Source organism: Neoarius graeffei, chromosome 1, assembly GCF_027579695.1.
Source record: "Neoarius graeffei isolate fNeoGra1 chromosome 1, fNeoGra1.pri, whole genome shotgun sequence".
In the NCBI taxonomy this organism is placed as follows: Eukaryota; Metazoa; Chordata; class Actinopteri; order Siluriformes; family Ariidae; genus Neoarius; species Neoarius graeffei.
The window spans coordinates 23,739,987-23,758,621 of NC_083569.1; the positions used below are offsets into that span (position 1 = coordinate 23,739,987).

Sequence of the window (18,635 nt, forward strand, 5' to 3'; positions counted from 1 at the left end):
GCACGGGCTGTCGTGAGCGTACTGCAACATGACCCCCCTATGATCTGTGGGCACGACCCACCAGGGAGGTCCCTGGTTGCGTGGTGTGTACACCAGGAGTCCTTTCTCGAGTTTTAAGCCGTTTTTGAGATTGAGAAGGTGACTTAAGTCTCGGGACTGTTGCAACTCTTGTGGGGAAACTGGGAACGCCACGGGGTCCGCAAGGAACTTACGGATTTGGTGGATCACGGGATCCCTTTCCTGCATAGACACCAGGTCGGCGTCCTGGGGCAGTCGGCCGAGTTGCACTGTTCCCGCTTGGGGTACTGCGTCAGTTTGACCTGCTCTAGCCTGTCGGCGAGTAATCGCGGTTACGTTATGGCGTGGCGTCTCGGGAAGCCATGACGGCTGGAATTCCCAAAGGGGGCCGTCTACGGCTCCCGCTTTGGCGAGGCCATCTGCCTCATCGTTACCGACTTTGTCAGGTCCTGGGACTTGAGAATGTCCCTTCACCTTCTTCCAGTAGACGCACATTCCCTGTTCGGTTACGAGTCGATCGCATGCTAGGAAGAGTTCGGAGTGTTTCACTTCCTTGCCCCTTGCGTTTTTCATGTCCTTCACCTTCCACGAGGGGAAGTGTGAGACGAAGCTATGCCTGGCATAGTTTGAATCGGAGCAGAGAACTAACTGCTTGATGTTCTCACGGGCAGCTTGTTGCAGGACGATGAGCACGGCTGCTACCTCCGCATATTGGCTAGTCTTAGCCCCGAGTCGATGTTGGTATTTCCCTAGTATAGGGCCGTTCACCCATACGATACCGACACCGGCTTGGACTTTGCGTTCATGATGGAATGAGCATCCATCTATGTAAGCTGTGGGGAGGTCTTTGCAGACGTTCTCGTCATAGTAGTGGTGGTCGGAGGGGAGAGCAGGTACGGTTGTTAGTTCAGTTTGATCCGGACTGTTCTCGCAATCGCAATGCTGGCAATCCGCCAGGCCTCGGCCAAGCACCATCTTGTGGTTCTGGGCGTACTTCACCTCGACGTCGTAGCCCTGTAATGCCATCATCCAAGCTGCGATGCGACTGTTCGAAACTCTTCCCTCTCTCAGCCTCTGGCTGTTCAAGAACGAGACCGGTTGATGATTGGTCTCTATCACCACCTTCTGGCCACCAATGTAACTGCGAAAGTGTTCAACGGCCCAGACCGTGGCCAGCAGGGCTTTTTCGCAGTCTGAAAATTTCAACTCCACAGCACTGAGGGGCCGACTGGCGTATGCTACGACACGGCGATCTTTGTCATGCTGCTGTGACAGTGCGGCGCTCAGGCAGTGGGTGGAGAAACTAGCCTCCAAGAAGAACGGTTTATCTTTGTCGGGATACGCGAGGCAGGGAGCGGAGCAGAGCTTCTGCTTCATGCTCTTGAACGCGAGTTCTTGAGGGTCGCTCCACTGGAAAGGTTTATCCTTTCGGAGGAGCTCGGTGAGCGGTCGTGCTATCTCCGCGTAGTCCTCGATGAACTGTCGGGAGTAGTTGCAGACCCCTAAGAAGCTCCTGAGTTCGGGTACGTTAGATGGGGCTTTAATATCTTGGATAGCCCGCACCCTCCCCGACTGGGGTTCAATGCCATCTGGCCCGACGCACAGCCCAACGTATTCGACTTTGGTGTGACACCACTGCCCTTTGGTGACAGAGAGCTTCGCTCCTGCTCTGGACAGCTGAGACAGAACATGGCGTATCTCTTCAAGGTGTGCATCAAAAGTCTGTGACCTAATGAGGATGTCATCGACATAGATCAAGTTGCCACGAGCTGCGGCATCACTCATTGCCTTATGCAAGATGTTGTTGAATTCGGCGGGGGAGTTCGCGTAGCCGAACGGACATCGGTTGAAGGTTAACTGGCGGTTCCCAAAGGAAAAGGCCAGCTTGTGCTGATCAGCTGGATCCACGCGCATGGTCCAGAATCCACTTGCCACGTCGGCGGTGGAGAAGAACTTTGCACCCTTCACCTTGGCAAGTTCTTGATCCAGATGGATCATGGGCCATCTTGACAAGGGCACTTGCTTGTTCAGTTGCCTATAGTCAATGGTGAGGCACCACTTGCCGTTCGGTTTCAGCACCGGCCACAAGGGGGAGTTGTACGTCGAGTTACACTCGCGAATGATCTGCTTTTCCAGCAGAGTGTCCAGTGTTTCTTGTATTGAGTCGTATGCGGCTAACGGGATTTTGTATTGCCGCACGAACGTCGGTGGAGCGTTCGGATCCGTTGGGATTCGGACGGTGTGGATGTTCGTGACTCCGCAGTCATTGGAATCTCGTGCCCAAATCGCCTTGAAGTCGTAGAACAGTTCACGGAGCTGTCGTCTCTGGGTGTCCGTGGTCAGGCTGTCAGCTTTCATCAGCTGTTGTTGAACTTCTTGTTCAAAGCCTGGGTACGGTTCGCCTAAAGCTGAATCAACGACCTCAGTTGCAGGGGTGACGTTGCTCGATTGCGTGGCAAGAGCGTACACCAGCATGTGTTTTGGGGCGTCAGTTTTGGTCATGACTATGCGCTCATCGCGAAGCATGTCGTGAGGTTCGACGCGGATCATGTGGAAAGGAAGAGTAACCCAGAGAGGTTCCACTGGATCGGAATGAGTGTCCGGTGTTGGCAGCTCACCGATGACTGGAATGGTGAGTTCAAAGTCATGGAATGCCTGGTCTATCAGAAGGCCTAAAGGCTGACGGGCGGGGATCGTGATGGCGTCCCGCGTGGAGTTCTGAACCAGGAGGTAAGCGGAACGATGACTCACTTCAAGCAGCGGAGTCCCACACACGGCTAAGTCGAGCTCCATGAAGAATCTGAGAGGCTGGAAGAACGCCTGGGAGCTACGAAACAGTTGGTCTTTCATGATGACCAGCTTAAGAGGGAAACCAGCAGTCCTAGCGGGAATGACAACGTCGATTTCGCTAGCGACATGGCAGGCTTGGGGAATCGTTTGTCCTGACCGCATTTGTTCCGGGTCAGCTTGGAACGGGTGCTTAGCGGCATCGGCTTGGGTCCAGATGACCCGGTTGACTAGGTCCAGTTGGGCTCCCAGTCTGACCAAGAGGTCTGCCCCGATGACCAGTGAGTCAGGAAGTCCGGGGACAACACTCAAGAAATGGAGAAATTCTCTCTGACCGATGGCGAGCGACACGGCGCAGACGCCCGTAGCTTTGGTGGGGCTCTGTGGTTGTTCGGCTGACAGTAGCCGGTGGCTCTTCTGCACAAAGACATGGGAAGGAGTGCTCTGACGCACTATGTCGAACCACGTTTGGCTGATGGCTGACTTCTCTGACCAAAGCGCTAACCTGACGCCCGGTGCCGTGACGCCATTGACAGTAATGTTGCCAGATATCCAGGGGTAGTACCTGGTTGGGGCAGATTCGCCAAGAAAGCAAAGGAAAGACGGGTGGCCATCAAGCACGTTGCGGTTGAGAAGAGTGTCGGTTGAGTTTGGTGCTTCTTGACTCGGCTCAGTGTGGAGCGGAGTGGTCTCGAGGACCTGCCCTGACTCAGCTATCGGTGGAGTAGCATCCACGCTAACTTCATCGCAACGGGCTCGATCGTGACGACGAGGATCTGGGGTCTGTGGGGACGCGACCTGAGCCCACAGTTGCCCACGACGACAGTCAATGAGGGGCGCTAGCCTATCAAGTAGGTCTTGGCCAATGAGGAACGGTTCTACCCCAACGGAGCAGATGTAAGTGGGGTGAGTGATGGACATGCCCTGGAACGTGAGTTCTAACCATGCAATGGTTGTTACTGGGGCTTGATTCTGGGTGAAGCTAACCAAGTTGACGTCACAACGTTCGGTTCTGATGGGTCTACCTTGCGCGCGCCACGCATCAGAAACCTCTGCAAAGACTTTGGAACACATCAGGGTGATTTCCGACCCAGTATCCAAGAGAGCTTGGAGGGAAACGTTGCCTTCTACCACCACTGGGGTATAGACACGCTTGGCGTTGCCTTTCCTAACCAAATCTCCAAGAAACTGCGTCAGGGGTGCATCCTGCGGGTCAGGCTTCACTAACGAGGGGGGTGGTTTCAACTCATCACTGCCTATTGGGCAGGGGTCCTTTCCCCACCCCACGAGGTAGACACGTGGTGGTGGGGACGGGTCCCGGCCTAGTCATGCTGACGGTTCGTCCCTGTCCTTGCTCGGCTTACCCTTCCTGTTCTTATTGCTCAGCAGTTGTTTAACCCGTGCTAGTTCGGTCCTCAGTTCTGCCATCCCAAGCGGCTCTTGGTCGGCTTGTCTAATCCACGCTAGTTCGGCCCTCAGTTCTGCCATCCCAAGCGGCTCTTGGTTGGCTTGTTTAGCGGTAGCTAGCTTAGGACTCTGCCCCCTTCTAGAGGAGTTGCGATGGGGCCTTGACTGTCTGCTACTCTGAGATTTAGGGCCATGACTGCCAGGTTTGCGGTTACCTTGCCCTTTGGCGTTGGGGCCCTGTCCCCCCTTGGCTCCAGCTTGTCGAACTTTCCAGTTACCTTTGGGTTGACTCGACGTCTGGTGGCCGGGGTTTGGGTTCGCCAAAGGGGGTCCGCGGTTTGGGGCTTCACCCCCTTCTAGGCCTAAGGACTGACCTTCTTGCTCATATAGGCTGAGGACTCTGGGATCGTCCTCGTGGCGGTCCGTGGGTCGGACGAACGTCTCCCACGTTAGTTGTGCGGTGCGACGCATTTCTCTCATAGTATGGGGGTGCTGGCGACACGCGAGTGTTACCTGGTTACGGATGCACGGGTGAAGGTTATGGAGGAAGAGGGACTTGAAGTTGCGATCTTCCTCTAGCCCGGGCTCGCTTCTGCCCTGAAAGTATGCCGCGCGGAGCCGACGGTAGTACTCGCGAGGGTGTTCGCTTCGTTTCTGTCTGATTAGAATGGCACCCATCGTCGCAGCAGTCTCGTCCTCGTACAACGAGTATTCCTCTTTCAAGTACTTACGTATTTTCTTGTAGTTGTCGAGAACTGACTGCGGTAGGGTCTCAACGAATGCTCGTACGCCACTGCCTAAAGTTTTCCAGACAAGTCTGGCCTTTTCATGCGACGTAGCCTCTGGCAGGTCCAGGAGGCTACGTTCGATTTCCCGGAAATAATCATTAACGCTTCGGTGTCTATGATTTTCCGGCTCAAAACGCTCTATGTCTTTCGCAAGGACGTCGATTTGGCGGATCCTAGTTTTGCGTTCTGCGACGAGGCGTTTTGATTTTGACCCGTAGGGGTCCTCGCTGTCTTCGCTATTTGAACTGCTCTCATATCGCCTATGTCTGCGTTTCGGCTTGTAGGCGGCCTCTCCGTCAGAGGAGTCTGAGGGTACGTAGCGCGGCGTTTTCTGCGGGTTAGAGGCTGCAGCGATATTGAAGCGCGAGGGGGTGTAGTGGGGAGTAAAGTAAAAACTCCCAGCGCCACGAGGTGGCGATCGCGCGGCTTTCACGCGAATTGAGCTTGAGTGCGGTGTCTGATCTACCGTTCTAAGCTCAGGTTCTTCCTCCTCCAGAGCGGAACTCCGTTCTTGGGAGGATTTGGCCGATCCCTCATCTGAGCGACGTGCTTGCGTCACTTCGTCTCTGAGGCATTCTATTTCGCGCTTCAGTTCATCTTGTGTGGCTCTCAGGCCCACGAGGCTACTCTCCGCGCTGTCTGCTCTCCTTTGAGCTTCGGCCAGTTGTCGTTTTAGTGTTCTTTTCTCTTGTTCGAGGGTCATACACACATGTTCCATTTCCTTATAGTAGATCATGAACAATTTGGGTAGCCCTTCTGGGAGAGTCATAGTACGCTCCTTAAGTTCCCTAACAGCTATGTGTATTTCATCAAAGCGAGCCTTTTGGTCCAGATCACAGAAGTAATTTCTCCTATCCTCCAGGACTTGGCCTAAATCACCTACAACGTCGAAGAGAGAGAGGAGGGGCCCTTCTGACTCACTTGATGGGGAATGCGACATTTTGTTCGAAATGTATTAATTAACTTAAAGGAAATTAATACTAGGTGTTGATTAGGTTAGAATTTAATTTAATCCAAGTTGCTAAATAATTGAGGTGGTTTCTTAGCTACTTTGTTTTTCACTAATGTTTCACTTGTATTAATTAGCTTAATTAATAATATTAATTAACAACAATAATTATTATTAATAATATTAATTAAGTACCTGGATTAGATATTACTCTAATGTACTAATCAATTAAACCAGTTTATCAGCTAACTGTGGTTGACGGCTGAATTTCAGTTCTGTGATTAACACACTTAATTATTCACCATTAAAGTCACCTGTGTTATACCTTGGCAGTTGATTTTAGGTAGACAGCAGTTTACAAGTTATTGTTGAGAAATTCACAAGGTCATTAAACTATTCCTCACACGGGGCACCACTTTAATGTAGGTGGAATTAGCATTAATTAAATTATAAATTATGTAATAATTGATAATTGAATTAATCACTTTATTAATAAGATCAGTCTCATAAAATCTTAAATTATTAATCTTAATACTCACCGTGAATGGTTACATTCAAGATTAATGGTAGCTCTGCATTAGATGGGAAACCCAGTTGTATACAAAAGCTAAATTCTGAAGGAAAAAGGAGTTCTAAATAGTTGACCTTGTGAATAAACAACAGGAACAAGTAAAATGTAATTCAATTTGATTAGCTTTTATTTGTCTACTACTTACTAATAATAATCTCACAAAATACATTCAATGTCGGGCAAAGGTAATAACAAGGCAAAACAATGGAACAATTACACCTGGACCATAAATTTGAGGAAAAGAGAGAGAAAGAGATAGGAAAAGAGAATCCCTTGTGTGTGCGTGTGTGTGGAGGCGTGTGTGTGTGTGTGTGTGTGTGTGTGTGACCTAGCTTGTCGTTAGCTAAAACAAAGGAATGTTAGCTAAAACAAAGGAATGTTAGCTAAATAGAACAAAGGATTAGCTCTGTGGCCAATGTGTGCTTTGTGTAGGTATCTGTGGGCAGATGCTAATGACTAGCCACTTTGGCAATGCTTAAACAAAATGGCGGTCAGTGCCTAGGTGTCGTATCACAGGTAACTCAATGAGGGAGGTAACAAAATGGCGTCGGGAAATATGGCGCCGGCAGGCCTAGTCGAGAACACAAGCCTACCAGCTAGCGTATCACCCTGAGGTAGCTAGCAATAAGTTGCTAAGGAGAATCTGACCACGTTACAGCTGGATACAAACACTGTACTTAATTTCCAACAGACTATCTAGGCAAAGAACTCAACGAGAGAGAGAGAGAGAGAGAGAGAGAGAGAGAGAGAGAGAGAGAGAGAGAGAGAGAGTGTGTGTAATAGGTGTTGGATAGAGAGGACTAGGCCTTGTAGCGGTCCAGCCTCGGAGCTTAAAGTAACAAACTTGTCGCTGCGCTGCTAATCAGATAGGGAAGCTAGCGATGGAGTTAAGGAAAGATATCATGCAAGATACCCTGTCTAACACGTTCAAAGAAAAAAACAGAACCAAAACAAACAATAAAAACAAACAATAAAAACAAACACCTTCCGTGTCTGAGCGGGTATGCTAAACAGCTCAAAGCTTAAACATGACCCTAACAACCATCTGAATAAGCTACAAATTAAAATTTGCCCAAGTGCCTACTCAATGCGATGGAAGTTCGTTCTCCAATGTCCGCGCTGAGTGTCGCGGTCCGAGGAGAGGAGGTTAGCGGCGAGTTGCGTCCAACCGCGGCTAACGAAGCAGGGAGATGGAGGCCTAGCTGGCCCACGGTGCTTCGGGAGAAACCTCCGGTGATGCGTCGACGAGAAAAGGCTGAGAGGAGCGAAGCTGTCCGCAAATGCCTCTTAGCGTGGAAAACTACTTAACTGTAGTTAAACTTTGCAAAGGTTTAGAATCGAAACCACTATATCACTGAAACTTAGCAGGTTGTTCAAAAGTTCGGCCGAAACTAATTTGAACAGGCTGTTCTCAGACAATAGCGGTTAGTCTCAACACTGTAGGCGAGTGTGCCAACAGTCCGTCCGACCACTCCAGTAGTCAGAACACGAGATGGCGAACCGAGGCGCTCTCGACACAGTTAAAGCAGTTCCACTTTACGTCACATCCGGGTGGAGCGCGCAAGGAATTGTGGGATCGTTATAGGGGGCGCTGGCAAGTTACCAACATTGGTTCTGTTAAGTGTCCATTTCAGTCTTTAAACACATTTAACATTCACTTTTATTATGATTACACTAATTGAATTTGATTTTTTTTTGAGGGGGAACAAAATGTAACGGAATAATTACTTTCCCTGGTAATTAGTTACTTTTATGACAAAGTAACTCCGTTACTAACTCAGTTACTTTTTGGGAAAAGTAACTAGTAACTAACTAATTACTTTTTGAAAGTAACGTGCCCAGCACTGGTCTTACCTGACTCAGCTGCCCCACTGCCTTTGCTAGTACCTGCTACATCATCCGATTCTTTTTTAAAATATTTATGCAGTGAGCCCCTGAGTCTCTTGGTTTCTTCCTCTCTTTTTCTCTTTTCTGTGCTCCTGACTTGTGCATGTTGGCAAATGGCACGCACGCTGATTGTCGAAGCGCTATGATCGAACGATGTTGTTTTTTTCCCCTTAATCAAAGAGTCAGACCAAACCATTTTTGCATTAGGGGTGGTAGGGGGTTCTTGACGCCTTTTTCAAAGACAATAAAGGCAAAAGATCTAGAAATCATTTATTGAATGCAAATATAGCACATTTCTCCCCCAAAACAACACATTTTGAAATGAAATAAAATAATCGCAACTTCATGAGAGCCCAGTTCTGGGCCCCCCCATTCCTGGGCCCGGGACAACATACCCGTTTGTCCCCCCCTGTCGGTGGGCCTGTGTTTGCTACTTACCCATTCTCACCCCTCTTGTCTGTTCAAGTAGTACCTGAAAACCTAACATTTGACAGTCTAACGGGGCGAAATAACTATTTTTGCGAGGGAGCTGCTACTTTAGGCTGCCATTCAGGATGATGATGTCACCGGAACTCCATTTCTGCATTTTAATGAAATGTGAGGGGAAGCCGGGCTTCCAGTGTCGGCTTAAAGCAAATCACCACTGACAAAGATGGACTGGAAGATTATTTACATTTATCATCATCATCATCATCATCATTAATTCTTTTCATTAAAAAATTCAAAATAACAAAATGATTGTTGTCGTGGCTTGCAGTTTATTGGAAGTTCTTTTCTGCTCCTTTTTAATTTTTATTTAAAAGCCTTTTTTTATCTATTCATTTTTACTGCATCAGTTCTATGGCATTAACGTCTCATTTTAGTTTTTAAACTCTATATCCCGAGATCATTTCCACCATGTCACTGCTGCTTTTAAACCCTGCAGCTCACACAGAGGGCAGTTAGTTTGTGTCTCAGGTGCAGTTTGTGTGATTAGTTACAGTGTTGTAGTAAATTTCACAGTGATTTCAGACACATTGCAGTCGGATCAAGTCCCGTTTTGTGCTGCAGCTTCTCACATACGCATGGATTAAAGTTTTCCGTCGCTACGACGGATTTCCGTCAACTGGGAGTGCTAAAGGTCAATAATGAGATTGATGCAGATCCGAGGAAAAAAAAAAAGGGGGGGGTAGGCCCATAGGTCTGACACCGATGTGATTTAGAACTTCACCAAGCTGCTGTGATTGCCTGTTGTTGAACCCTTTCTTGTGCTATGTTTGAGTATATGTAAAGGAATAAGTTGTTGCGCTAGATAGGCATAAATAAATAAATAAATAAATAAATAAAGCCTACGCTACTGTCTAGTCCCGGGGAGGCTCAGCGTAGGCCACTGATGAAACAATTTGGCTGTCCAACTACTTGCCTACTACTAATACTAGGCTTTTGTAGTAGTAGTAATAATGATATTTGCCTATTGAAAGGTGATCAGGTGAAAAAGTTGAAGCCGCAGCAAGACCTTTGCTATTAAGCCTTTTATAGGTTAAACAGGCTTCGGCAGACAATGTCCTGGAAAGGCTGTGTTTTTCTTTGGTTTGATTAGCCTACAATTTAATCTTTAAACATTATGGCTTCAGCAGTTCGCTTAAACATTGGAGGCTGCGGAGTTGGGCTGCAAGATTTCCCGACACTTGTTTAAGATGCCAAACTTCATAGTAAGGAGAAAATAATTCCACAGTATTTAGTGCCTCGTCAGTCTCAGAAATTAATAGTGAAGGAGCAACGCGAATTAAGTCCCAAAAAAACATCTCATAGGCCTATATTTTACATTTTCAAAAAAGTCCGGAATTGGAAGTCAGTGGAGTGTAATGAAGTGTCTCATTCACTAAGCACAAAAGGTCAGAAAACAGTGGAGAAAACAGCTATTGCTTAAAGAGGCTACAAATGTTTTACATTAGTAATTTAATGTATGTGACAAATAAATTCATTGATTAAATAGATAAAGAAGCGAATACGCCGAAGCTCAAAATTCAGGAAAGTGGCTCCGGTGTCGCAAGTGCACAACAAGGCCGGATTAACTATATGGGCCTGCGGCACAGTGCCCAGGGGCACTAACCACTCACAGCCAGTGGGGGGGCACCACATGACAGAAACTTTAAAAATATTTTTCGTGAATGTTTGTACACTTAAAATGGTTATACACTTGACATTGTTAAATAGTCATATATAATTCATTATGAACACTAATTTCATAAGAACAACAACAATAATCATAATTCCGAGCAAGAGTGGCCTATGTGACCATTAACCCCCCTTTCCTCAACCTGTCAGTTGAGCCAGTCCACCTACGGTGAAATGTATCAATTTTTTAAAAACCGCGGTAGAAATGAAAAATGGACAGACATCAATTGAGTGGTTGTGCAAAGAGAAAATTAAAAAAAGAGAAAGACTCCAGGCATGTAGCTGCAATTAAAAATGTTCCAGTGTTAGATTAGCCTGGCAAGCCAGACTAAATGTGAATATTTAGTCTGGTCTCGGTCGTAGACATTTCCGAAGGGGGTGTGAGGAACAACCCGCTGTCTTTCAAACTGTCTCTGTGCGTATAGGCCAACGCTCGGACCAATCAGTGCAACAGTGACTGTGACGTAGTCAGAGCGACAGAAAGCAGTGGGGGAGGCCTTGAAATAAATAATTTTTCAAAATGCATATTAATTAATAAACAGGTTCTAGATATTAAGAAGTTTGGAGATAATGACCACAAGTTTGGAGTCTGTACCACATAACTCTTATTTTTTTTTCAAGTGTTTTTCAAGGGTTTGCTTAAACTGTTTTTGAGAGTTTTTATTTTTATTTAGTGGTGTTTGGTGAAATAATTTCCATTAAATTTAAAATAACGGGAAAATAAGAAACAATCAAAAAGTAATGTTTCAAAGATGTTTATTAATTCTTCGTACTGCACAAACTAGCCCCATCCTTTTGGCTGCGAGCGGAGCCAGCTGGTAGATCAGACTTTTGCCATAGCCGGTCGGCAAAACAGCGAAAACGTCCTTCTTGAAAAGGAATGAGCGGAGAGCCTCTTCCTGCTCATGTTTCAACGAAAACTCCAAGTCTAATTCTTCTAAAACTGATTCCAAAGCGGAGTCAAACGAGCGCTGTTCACTAGCCGTAGCCATCTTTCCTGCTGTGCTTTCTCCAGCGTCGCGCAGCTTTGTCATCACTCCTGCAAAAGCCTGCCCAAAGAATCCAAACAAAAACCTTGCGTTGTGATTGGTGGGCACGATTTGATGCCCGGGGTGTTTTGTTGATATGGTGCGAGGCTAGACCCACTCGTAGGCAAAAATATTTTTGGCCGCTAGGCGAGTGGGTCTAGTTTACTAGGCTAGCCTCCCCCCACATCCCCCCCCTCAACTCAAGTACTGTGTATAAGGCCATATTTCACCTGACATAGGCCCTTCGATTTCCATCACTAGAGCGCGCCAAATTACTTTCGGTTTTGCCAGCATGGACGTGCTTCTTTTAAATGCAGGCACAGATGTGTCAGACATCGACAAAACGGTAAAGAATAAGTGAAGATGGGCTTGGCGAAATGAAATGGGCGATAATGGCAAGCCATTTAGTTCATGGTGCAAAAAGATGAAAATGGCAGGTTTGTGCTTTTGTGTAGTTTGCCATAAAAAAAAGTCTATGGAAGCAATGGCAAAAAACTAGATGCCTTTGGCTTCACTGCGAAGAAGCAGAAAAAGTGAACTTTCACTTTAATTTTCTTGTTTCCTGGTTTTATGTCAACAGATTTTCTTATTTTTCTTCCTGTTCCACTCTTTTGAAAGCATGGTTCAAGTTCGACTGCACTTGTACTTTTCTCTTAACCACTGTTGTGCATTACTAAAGTATTGTTGAAATAAATTTGCACTTTGCGCTGAAAACTTGATGTTTCATCATTTATAGCCAGTAATGACAATGGTAAAGTCTTGCCTTAGCTTTAGTCATTGTTAAAATTATGTAAATGTACTATAAGTAGGGGCCTAGGGGATAATGGACAACACGGCGTTTAAAATTTGACACATCGCTGACGTGGTAGGGGCCAACGACATGGAGCTTTTTTTTTTTTTCAGTCAGATGATTTTTTTTTTTGCTTTAATCCATGCATACGTCCATCTGACCCAAAGACTCTGTGACAAATCATCAGTGTGCAGTGAAAAGAAACAATCTTCCTCCTCAGGACATTAATGATGAACCTAAAACCTCTGCTTCAGTCTCACTATTAGAGAATGTGTCTTACTGAGGAGCAGGTCATGTGACTCTCAGAGAGATGATCTTACCTCAGTGTCTCCACTTTACAGTGAGGATTCTCCAGTACAGCACAGAGACGCTTCACTCCTGAGTCTCCCAGATTATTATTAGTCAGATCCAGTTCTCTCAGGTGTGAGGGGTTTGATCTCAGAGCTGAACTCAGAGCAGCACAGCCTTCATCTGAGACACCACAACCCCACAACCTGCAGAGACACAATGACACACACTTCATCAACAGATTTTCATCTTGGTGTAACAGTGGTTGTGAAGATGATGTCTCTCATGTTGGACTGTCTCTATTCTCTTCACCAATCACAAGCTATTATTAATAATGACTCAAACATTACCACTGTTACTGACATTAAGTTTACTCGAGGTGCAAATGATTCAGCAAAAAGTCAATAATTTAAAGGTTTAAGTGAAGAGTCAGGTTTTGTAGAATTTCTCTCTGCTTGACTCTCAGAGAGATGATCTTACCCCAGTGTCTCCAGTTTACAGTGAGGATTCTCCAGTACAGCACAGAGACGCTTCACTCCTGAGTCTCCCAGTTTATTATTATTCAGATTCAGTTCTCTCAGGTGTGAGGGGTTTGATCTCAGAGCTGAACTCAGAGCAGCACAGCCTTCATCTGAGACACCACAACTCCACAACCTGCAGAGACACAATGACACACACTTCATCAACAGATTTTCATCTTGGTGTAATAGTGGTTGTGAAGATGATGTCTCTCATGTTGGACTGTCTCTATTCTCTTCACCAACCACAAGCTATTATTAATAATGACTCAAACATTACCACTGTTACTGACATTAAGTTTACTCGAGGTGCAAATGATTCAGCAAAAAGTCAATAATTTAAAGGTTTAAGTGAAGAGTTAGGTTTTGTAGAATTTATCCCTGCGTGACTGGATTTTTAATGCGAACATATTTAATTGTAAAGACATTTTAATTATTTCTTTAAAGTAACAGTGATTCTGAGGTGAAATGATCACTTCATGACTAATATATTTGTTCTGCATGTTTTACATCCATCCATCAATCCATCCATCCATTATCTGTAGCTGCTTATCCTGTACAGGGTCACACGCAAGCTGGAGCCTATCCCAGCTGACTATGGGTGAGAGGTGGGGTTCACCCTGGACAAGTCACCAGATCATCGCAGGGCTGACACACAGTGACAAACAACCATTCACACTCACATTCAAACCTACGGTCAATTTAGAGACACCAATTATCCAAAGCTGCATGTCTTTGGACTGTGGGGGAAACCGGAGCACCTGGAGGAAACCCACGTGGACACAGGGGAGAACATGCAAACTCCACACAGAAAGGCCCTCGTCAGCCGCTGCGTTCGAACCCAGAACCTTCTTATATGTAGTGAAAATTCATTATGTCTGATTATTATAACTATTCTTTAAGTTCGTTTCTTAAGACACGTATTTTTTAGTATGTTACCTCGTTTGTTGACAGTTTCGGCGAACACTTCTGCCTTCTTCAAAACAGTCACCAGATGTCGAGTGGTGATGTGCCTTATCAGCTGATGTACTCTATGGAGGCGTGAACGTCCCGCCCAATTTGACAGGTAGTCCACGCCTCCTGCTGTCAGGTCGCTGCCCCAGGACTGGGCGGGACGTTCACGCCTCCATAGAGTACATCAGCTGATAAGGCACATCACCACTCGACATCTGGTGACTGTTTTGAAGAAGGCAGAAGTGTTCGCCGAAACTGTCAACAAACGAGGTAACATACTAAAAAATACGTGTCTTAAGAAACGAACTTAAAGAATAGTTATAATAATCAGACATAATGAATTTTCACTACATATTAAAAATAAGTTATGGAGAAGATTGTGCCAAAGAGGTACGCTACCTGGAAAAACTAAAGAAAAAACTGGCGCGACAAAGAAACCATCTCCGCTTCAATCTCCGCTGCCGGGACGAAGGCATCATTCCAGCAAGCCTCTACATAAAAAAAATCCAATTCCAACAAGAAACGCGGAAAGGACCATCGAAAGAGCACGAATGACTCTGGTAAGAGAAAGAATTAGATGCACGACAAACAAAATCAACAATTTAAATACAGAAATAACACAAAGAACACAAGATTTCAAACACCGGTTCAAACTCAGAAGTGACATGGAAAAAAGTATGGAAGAACATCTAAATGCAATACAAGAACAAGAATTCTCAAAAATAAAAACACGCCATATTAAAAAACTAAATAGGCTTATCAAAAAGAAACAAAATAAATGCAAGGACAAGCAAATAAATGAAAAATGGATATGCAACCTGTCTAAACACACACTAACAACAGCAGCACACACTATACTCTCACGGGGACTAAACTATGCCATCACACCAAATAAAATCCCGAATGAAGAATTCATACTGGCTACGGAACTAGCATGCAACATGTTACAGGACCAAGGACAGAAAGCCGCATTAAGGAACGAAATAGCAGGCATCCTCACCTCAGCTAAACTGCCACCCAGAAACACAACTAAACAGGAAATGGAAGCCATCAGAACACTTACAAAGAACAAGAAAATAACAATACTACTGGCTGATAAAGGGAGGACCACGGTTATCATGGACACTAATCAATATGAAAAACAAATGAATGAAATGCTCGCGGACCCATACACATATGAAATACTCAGAAAAGACCCGACAGAGGAAAAGAAAAAAAGACTAAAACTATTACTCAAACCGTTAATGGACGACAACAAAATCGATAAACAAACATACAACCACCTCATCCCCACAGCAGACATCACCCCCCGGATATACGGCACACCCAAAATTCATAAACCCCGAGCACCACTAAGACCCATAGTAGACAGTATAGGATCAGTTACTTACAACCTTTCCAAGACACTGGCAGACATAATTAAACCACTCCTCGGACTCACGGAATACCACTGCAAAAACTCAAAACAACTGGCGAAAGAACTAAAGGAAATCAAGATAAAAAAGGATGAAATCTTTGTATCACATGACGTCATATCCCTCTTTACAAAAACACCGGTCACAAACACTCTCAACATAGTAGAAAACCGGTTAAAAGCAGACAGAACCCTGAAAAAAACGTACAAAACTTACAGCACAGGACATAACAAAACTATTACATTTCATTTCCACGTCCACATATTTCCAATTCAGAGGTACAATTTACAGACAAAAAGAGGGATTTGCAATGGGGGACCCGCTATCTGCCACTCTATGCAACTTTTTTATGGAGGATCTGGAAACCTGAGCCATAGAAACAGCACCGGATGACTGCAAACCTATCTTCTGGAAAAGATACGTTGATGACATTCTTGAAATAACCAAAACAGGCCACACACAACAACTCACGGATCATTTAAACTCTATAGACAAGACAGGCAACATCAAATTCACACACGAAGAGGAAACGGACAAGACAATAGCGTTTCTGGACCTAAAAATACACCACACAGAAGAAGGTAATATCAGAATTACAACATACAGAAAACCTACACACACCGACCAATATCTTCTCTGGACATCTGAACATCCCATCGCACACAAAATGTCAGTAATCAGAACACTATACGACCGAACACAGAGCATCACGGAGGAGAAAGACAGACAGGAGGAGGAACAACACATCCAACAGGCATTAAAAACCTGCCAATATCCACCGTGGGCAATTCGGAAAGGGAAATTACAGACACAAATAAAAGAAAAAAAACAAACAAGAAAAAACACAGAAAAAACAAACCGTGGCTTTGTCACATTACCATACATAAAAGGAGTTACAGAACGCATCCAACGATCCATGAGGAAATACCACATCAACACCCCGGTCAAACCATACAAGAACCTCCGACAGCTGCTAGTTCACCCCAAAGACAAAATACAACTGGACAATAAATGCAATGTCATATATGAAATCCCTTGCCGTTCATGTAATAAAGTTTATATTGGCGAAACGGGCAGATGCTTCCACACTCGCAGGAAAGAACACCAATTAGAATGTGAAAAAGAAACAACAAAAAGACTCACTAGATCCGAAAAAGAAAAAGCAAACCAAGAAAACTTAAAATCAGCCATTTCAGACCACTGCAAACGACAAAATCATATTATGAATTGGGAAGAGGCCAGAGTCATTCGCGCTGAAGAGAATAGATACCAGCGTTGGATTTTGGAGGCAGTGGCGATACGCAAGCGGGCGCAGAGGACGATGAACCGAGATGAGGGAGCGTACGCGCTGTCACACACTTGGAGCGCAGTCCTGGGGCAGCGACCTGACAGAAGGAGGCGTGGACTACCTGTCAAATTGGGCGGGACGTTCACGCCTCCATAGAGTACATCAGCTGATAAGGCACGTCACCACTCGACATCTGGTGATTGTTTTGAAGAAGGCGGAAGTGTTCGCCGAAACTGTCAACAAACGAGGTAACATACTAAAAAATACGTGTCTTAAGAAACGAACTTAAAGAATAGCCAGAACCTTCTTGCTGTGAGGCCTGCATGTTTATTTTTACAGAAAATTTTAACTGATAAATAACACTGTATACAACTATTAACTCTTAATAGTTAACTCTTAACTATTAATTCTTACTTGAAAGATGGTGAGTGTAAAATTAATTTTATTATTCAGAATGTCATGAGGATTTAATATCACCTGTTTATTCTCATTAACAGTGTAATTAATAATGATAATACTGAGTGTTATATTTAGTTTCTCTCCTCTGTTGTGTGTGATATTAAACCATCAGCAGCTGAAGCTGAACAGAGAACAGCAGAGAGACCATGAACTTTAATCAGAGAGAGAGAGAGAGAGAGAGACTGAATCTCCGATGGTTCTGTACTAGACTTATAGTGCACTACACCGGGGCAATAAACTTGTTTCTCCAGAGTCTACAGAGTGCATTTATATTTCACTATAGATTTATATTATTGTAGAATCAGAGAAGTAAACAATGATTATTCCATATAAATCCTACAAACATTCAGCCACTCGTTCTTGAGACAGCGTGCGAACAAGAGTTTCAGAAAAAAATGAAAAGAAAACCCGAAAACATACTGGTTTCACCTCTCAGTGTCGGAGGAATAAAAATGCCAGTGTAATTTATGATGTTCATTTGTCTAATTAGTTTTTCATCCCTCAAAAAAGAAGGACCACATATAAACAGTGCTGTAATTACATGCTGTAATTTCAACACCAGTCATCCAATCTGGATGCAAGTTTCCTCAAAATAAAACTGAAGGTCTGCACTTTGAGCTCATCTTCATTATTTAATTTCTTCAGCAGTATACTGTGGAGGACAACAACAACAGTTATAATAAAAATAAAAAAAAACAGCAATTATCTGTAGCCACGTCAGGGCTGGATTTAGGGAGATCCTGGGATGAAGTTGAAAAAAAAAAAATAATGTTGAAACTCTACATTCCACACTATTCTTAATTTCCCTGAGGGAACACTCCCAAAAGGGATCAATAAAGTTTTATCTAATCTAATCCCTCAAAATTTCATGCAACCAGAAAGAAAAGTTAAAAATAACAATGAATTGATCTTTGTAATGTTTTTCTGTTGCACTTTTTTTTTTTTACAGTAAAATTCGAGCCACGCTGCCTGTTAAAAGCCTCGATATCTCAGAAACTAATGCAGATACAAGCCTGGAACTTAACACACTATTTATTGGGAACAGTAACTTGACTCTAAAATTATGAAGCAAATCTGAGACGATCAGTTGGGAACATATTTTTTTTCCATCTGATGATTACTCATTTTAATTAATTTCTAAAAAAAAAAATCAGAAACATTGCAGTCGGATCAAGTCCCATTTTGTGCTGCAGCTTCTCACATACGTCCATCTGACCCAAAGACTCTGTGACAAATCATCAGTGTGCAGTGAAAAGAAACAATCTTCCTCCTCAGGACACTGATGATGAACCTAAAACCTCTGCTTCAGTCTCACTATTAGAGAATGTGTC

At 44.6% G+C, this 18,635-nt stretch overlaps 1 protein-coding gene across 16 annotated transcripts in view; it reads right to left on the reverse strand.

The window, feature by feature from the left end:
• The window catches only part of LOC132892138 (NACHT, LRR and PYD domains-containing protein 12-like), a 445,190-nt gene that overhangs the window by 10,662 nt on the left and 415,893 nt on the right, over nucleotides 1-18,635 (reverse strand). For 12 of the 16 annotated variants that reach the window (XM_060930602.1, XM_060930582.1, XM_060930560.1 and 9 more), the window contains 2 exons: nucleotides 13,151-13,324; nucleotides 12,703-12,876 (listed from right to left, as the gene is read on the reverse strand). The exons of 1 other annotated variant lie outside the window; for it this stretch is intronic. In XM_060930602.1, coding sequence (XP_060786585.1) covers nucleotides 12,703-12,876; nucleotides 13,151-13,324 — 348 coding nt within the window. 3 more of the 16 variants (XM_060930573.1, XM_060930586.1, XM_060930606.1) reach the window with 3 other exon arrangements.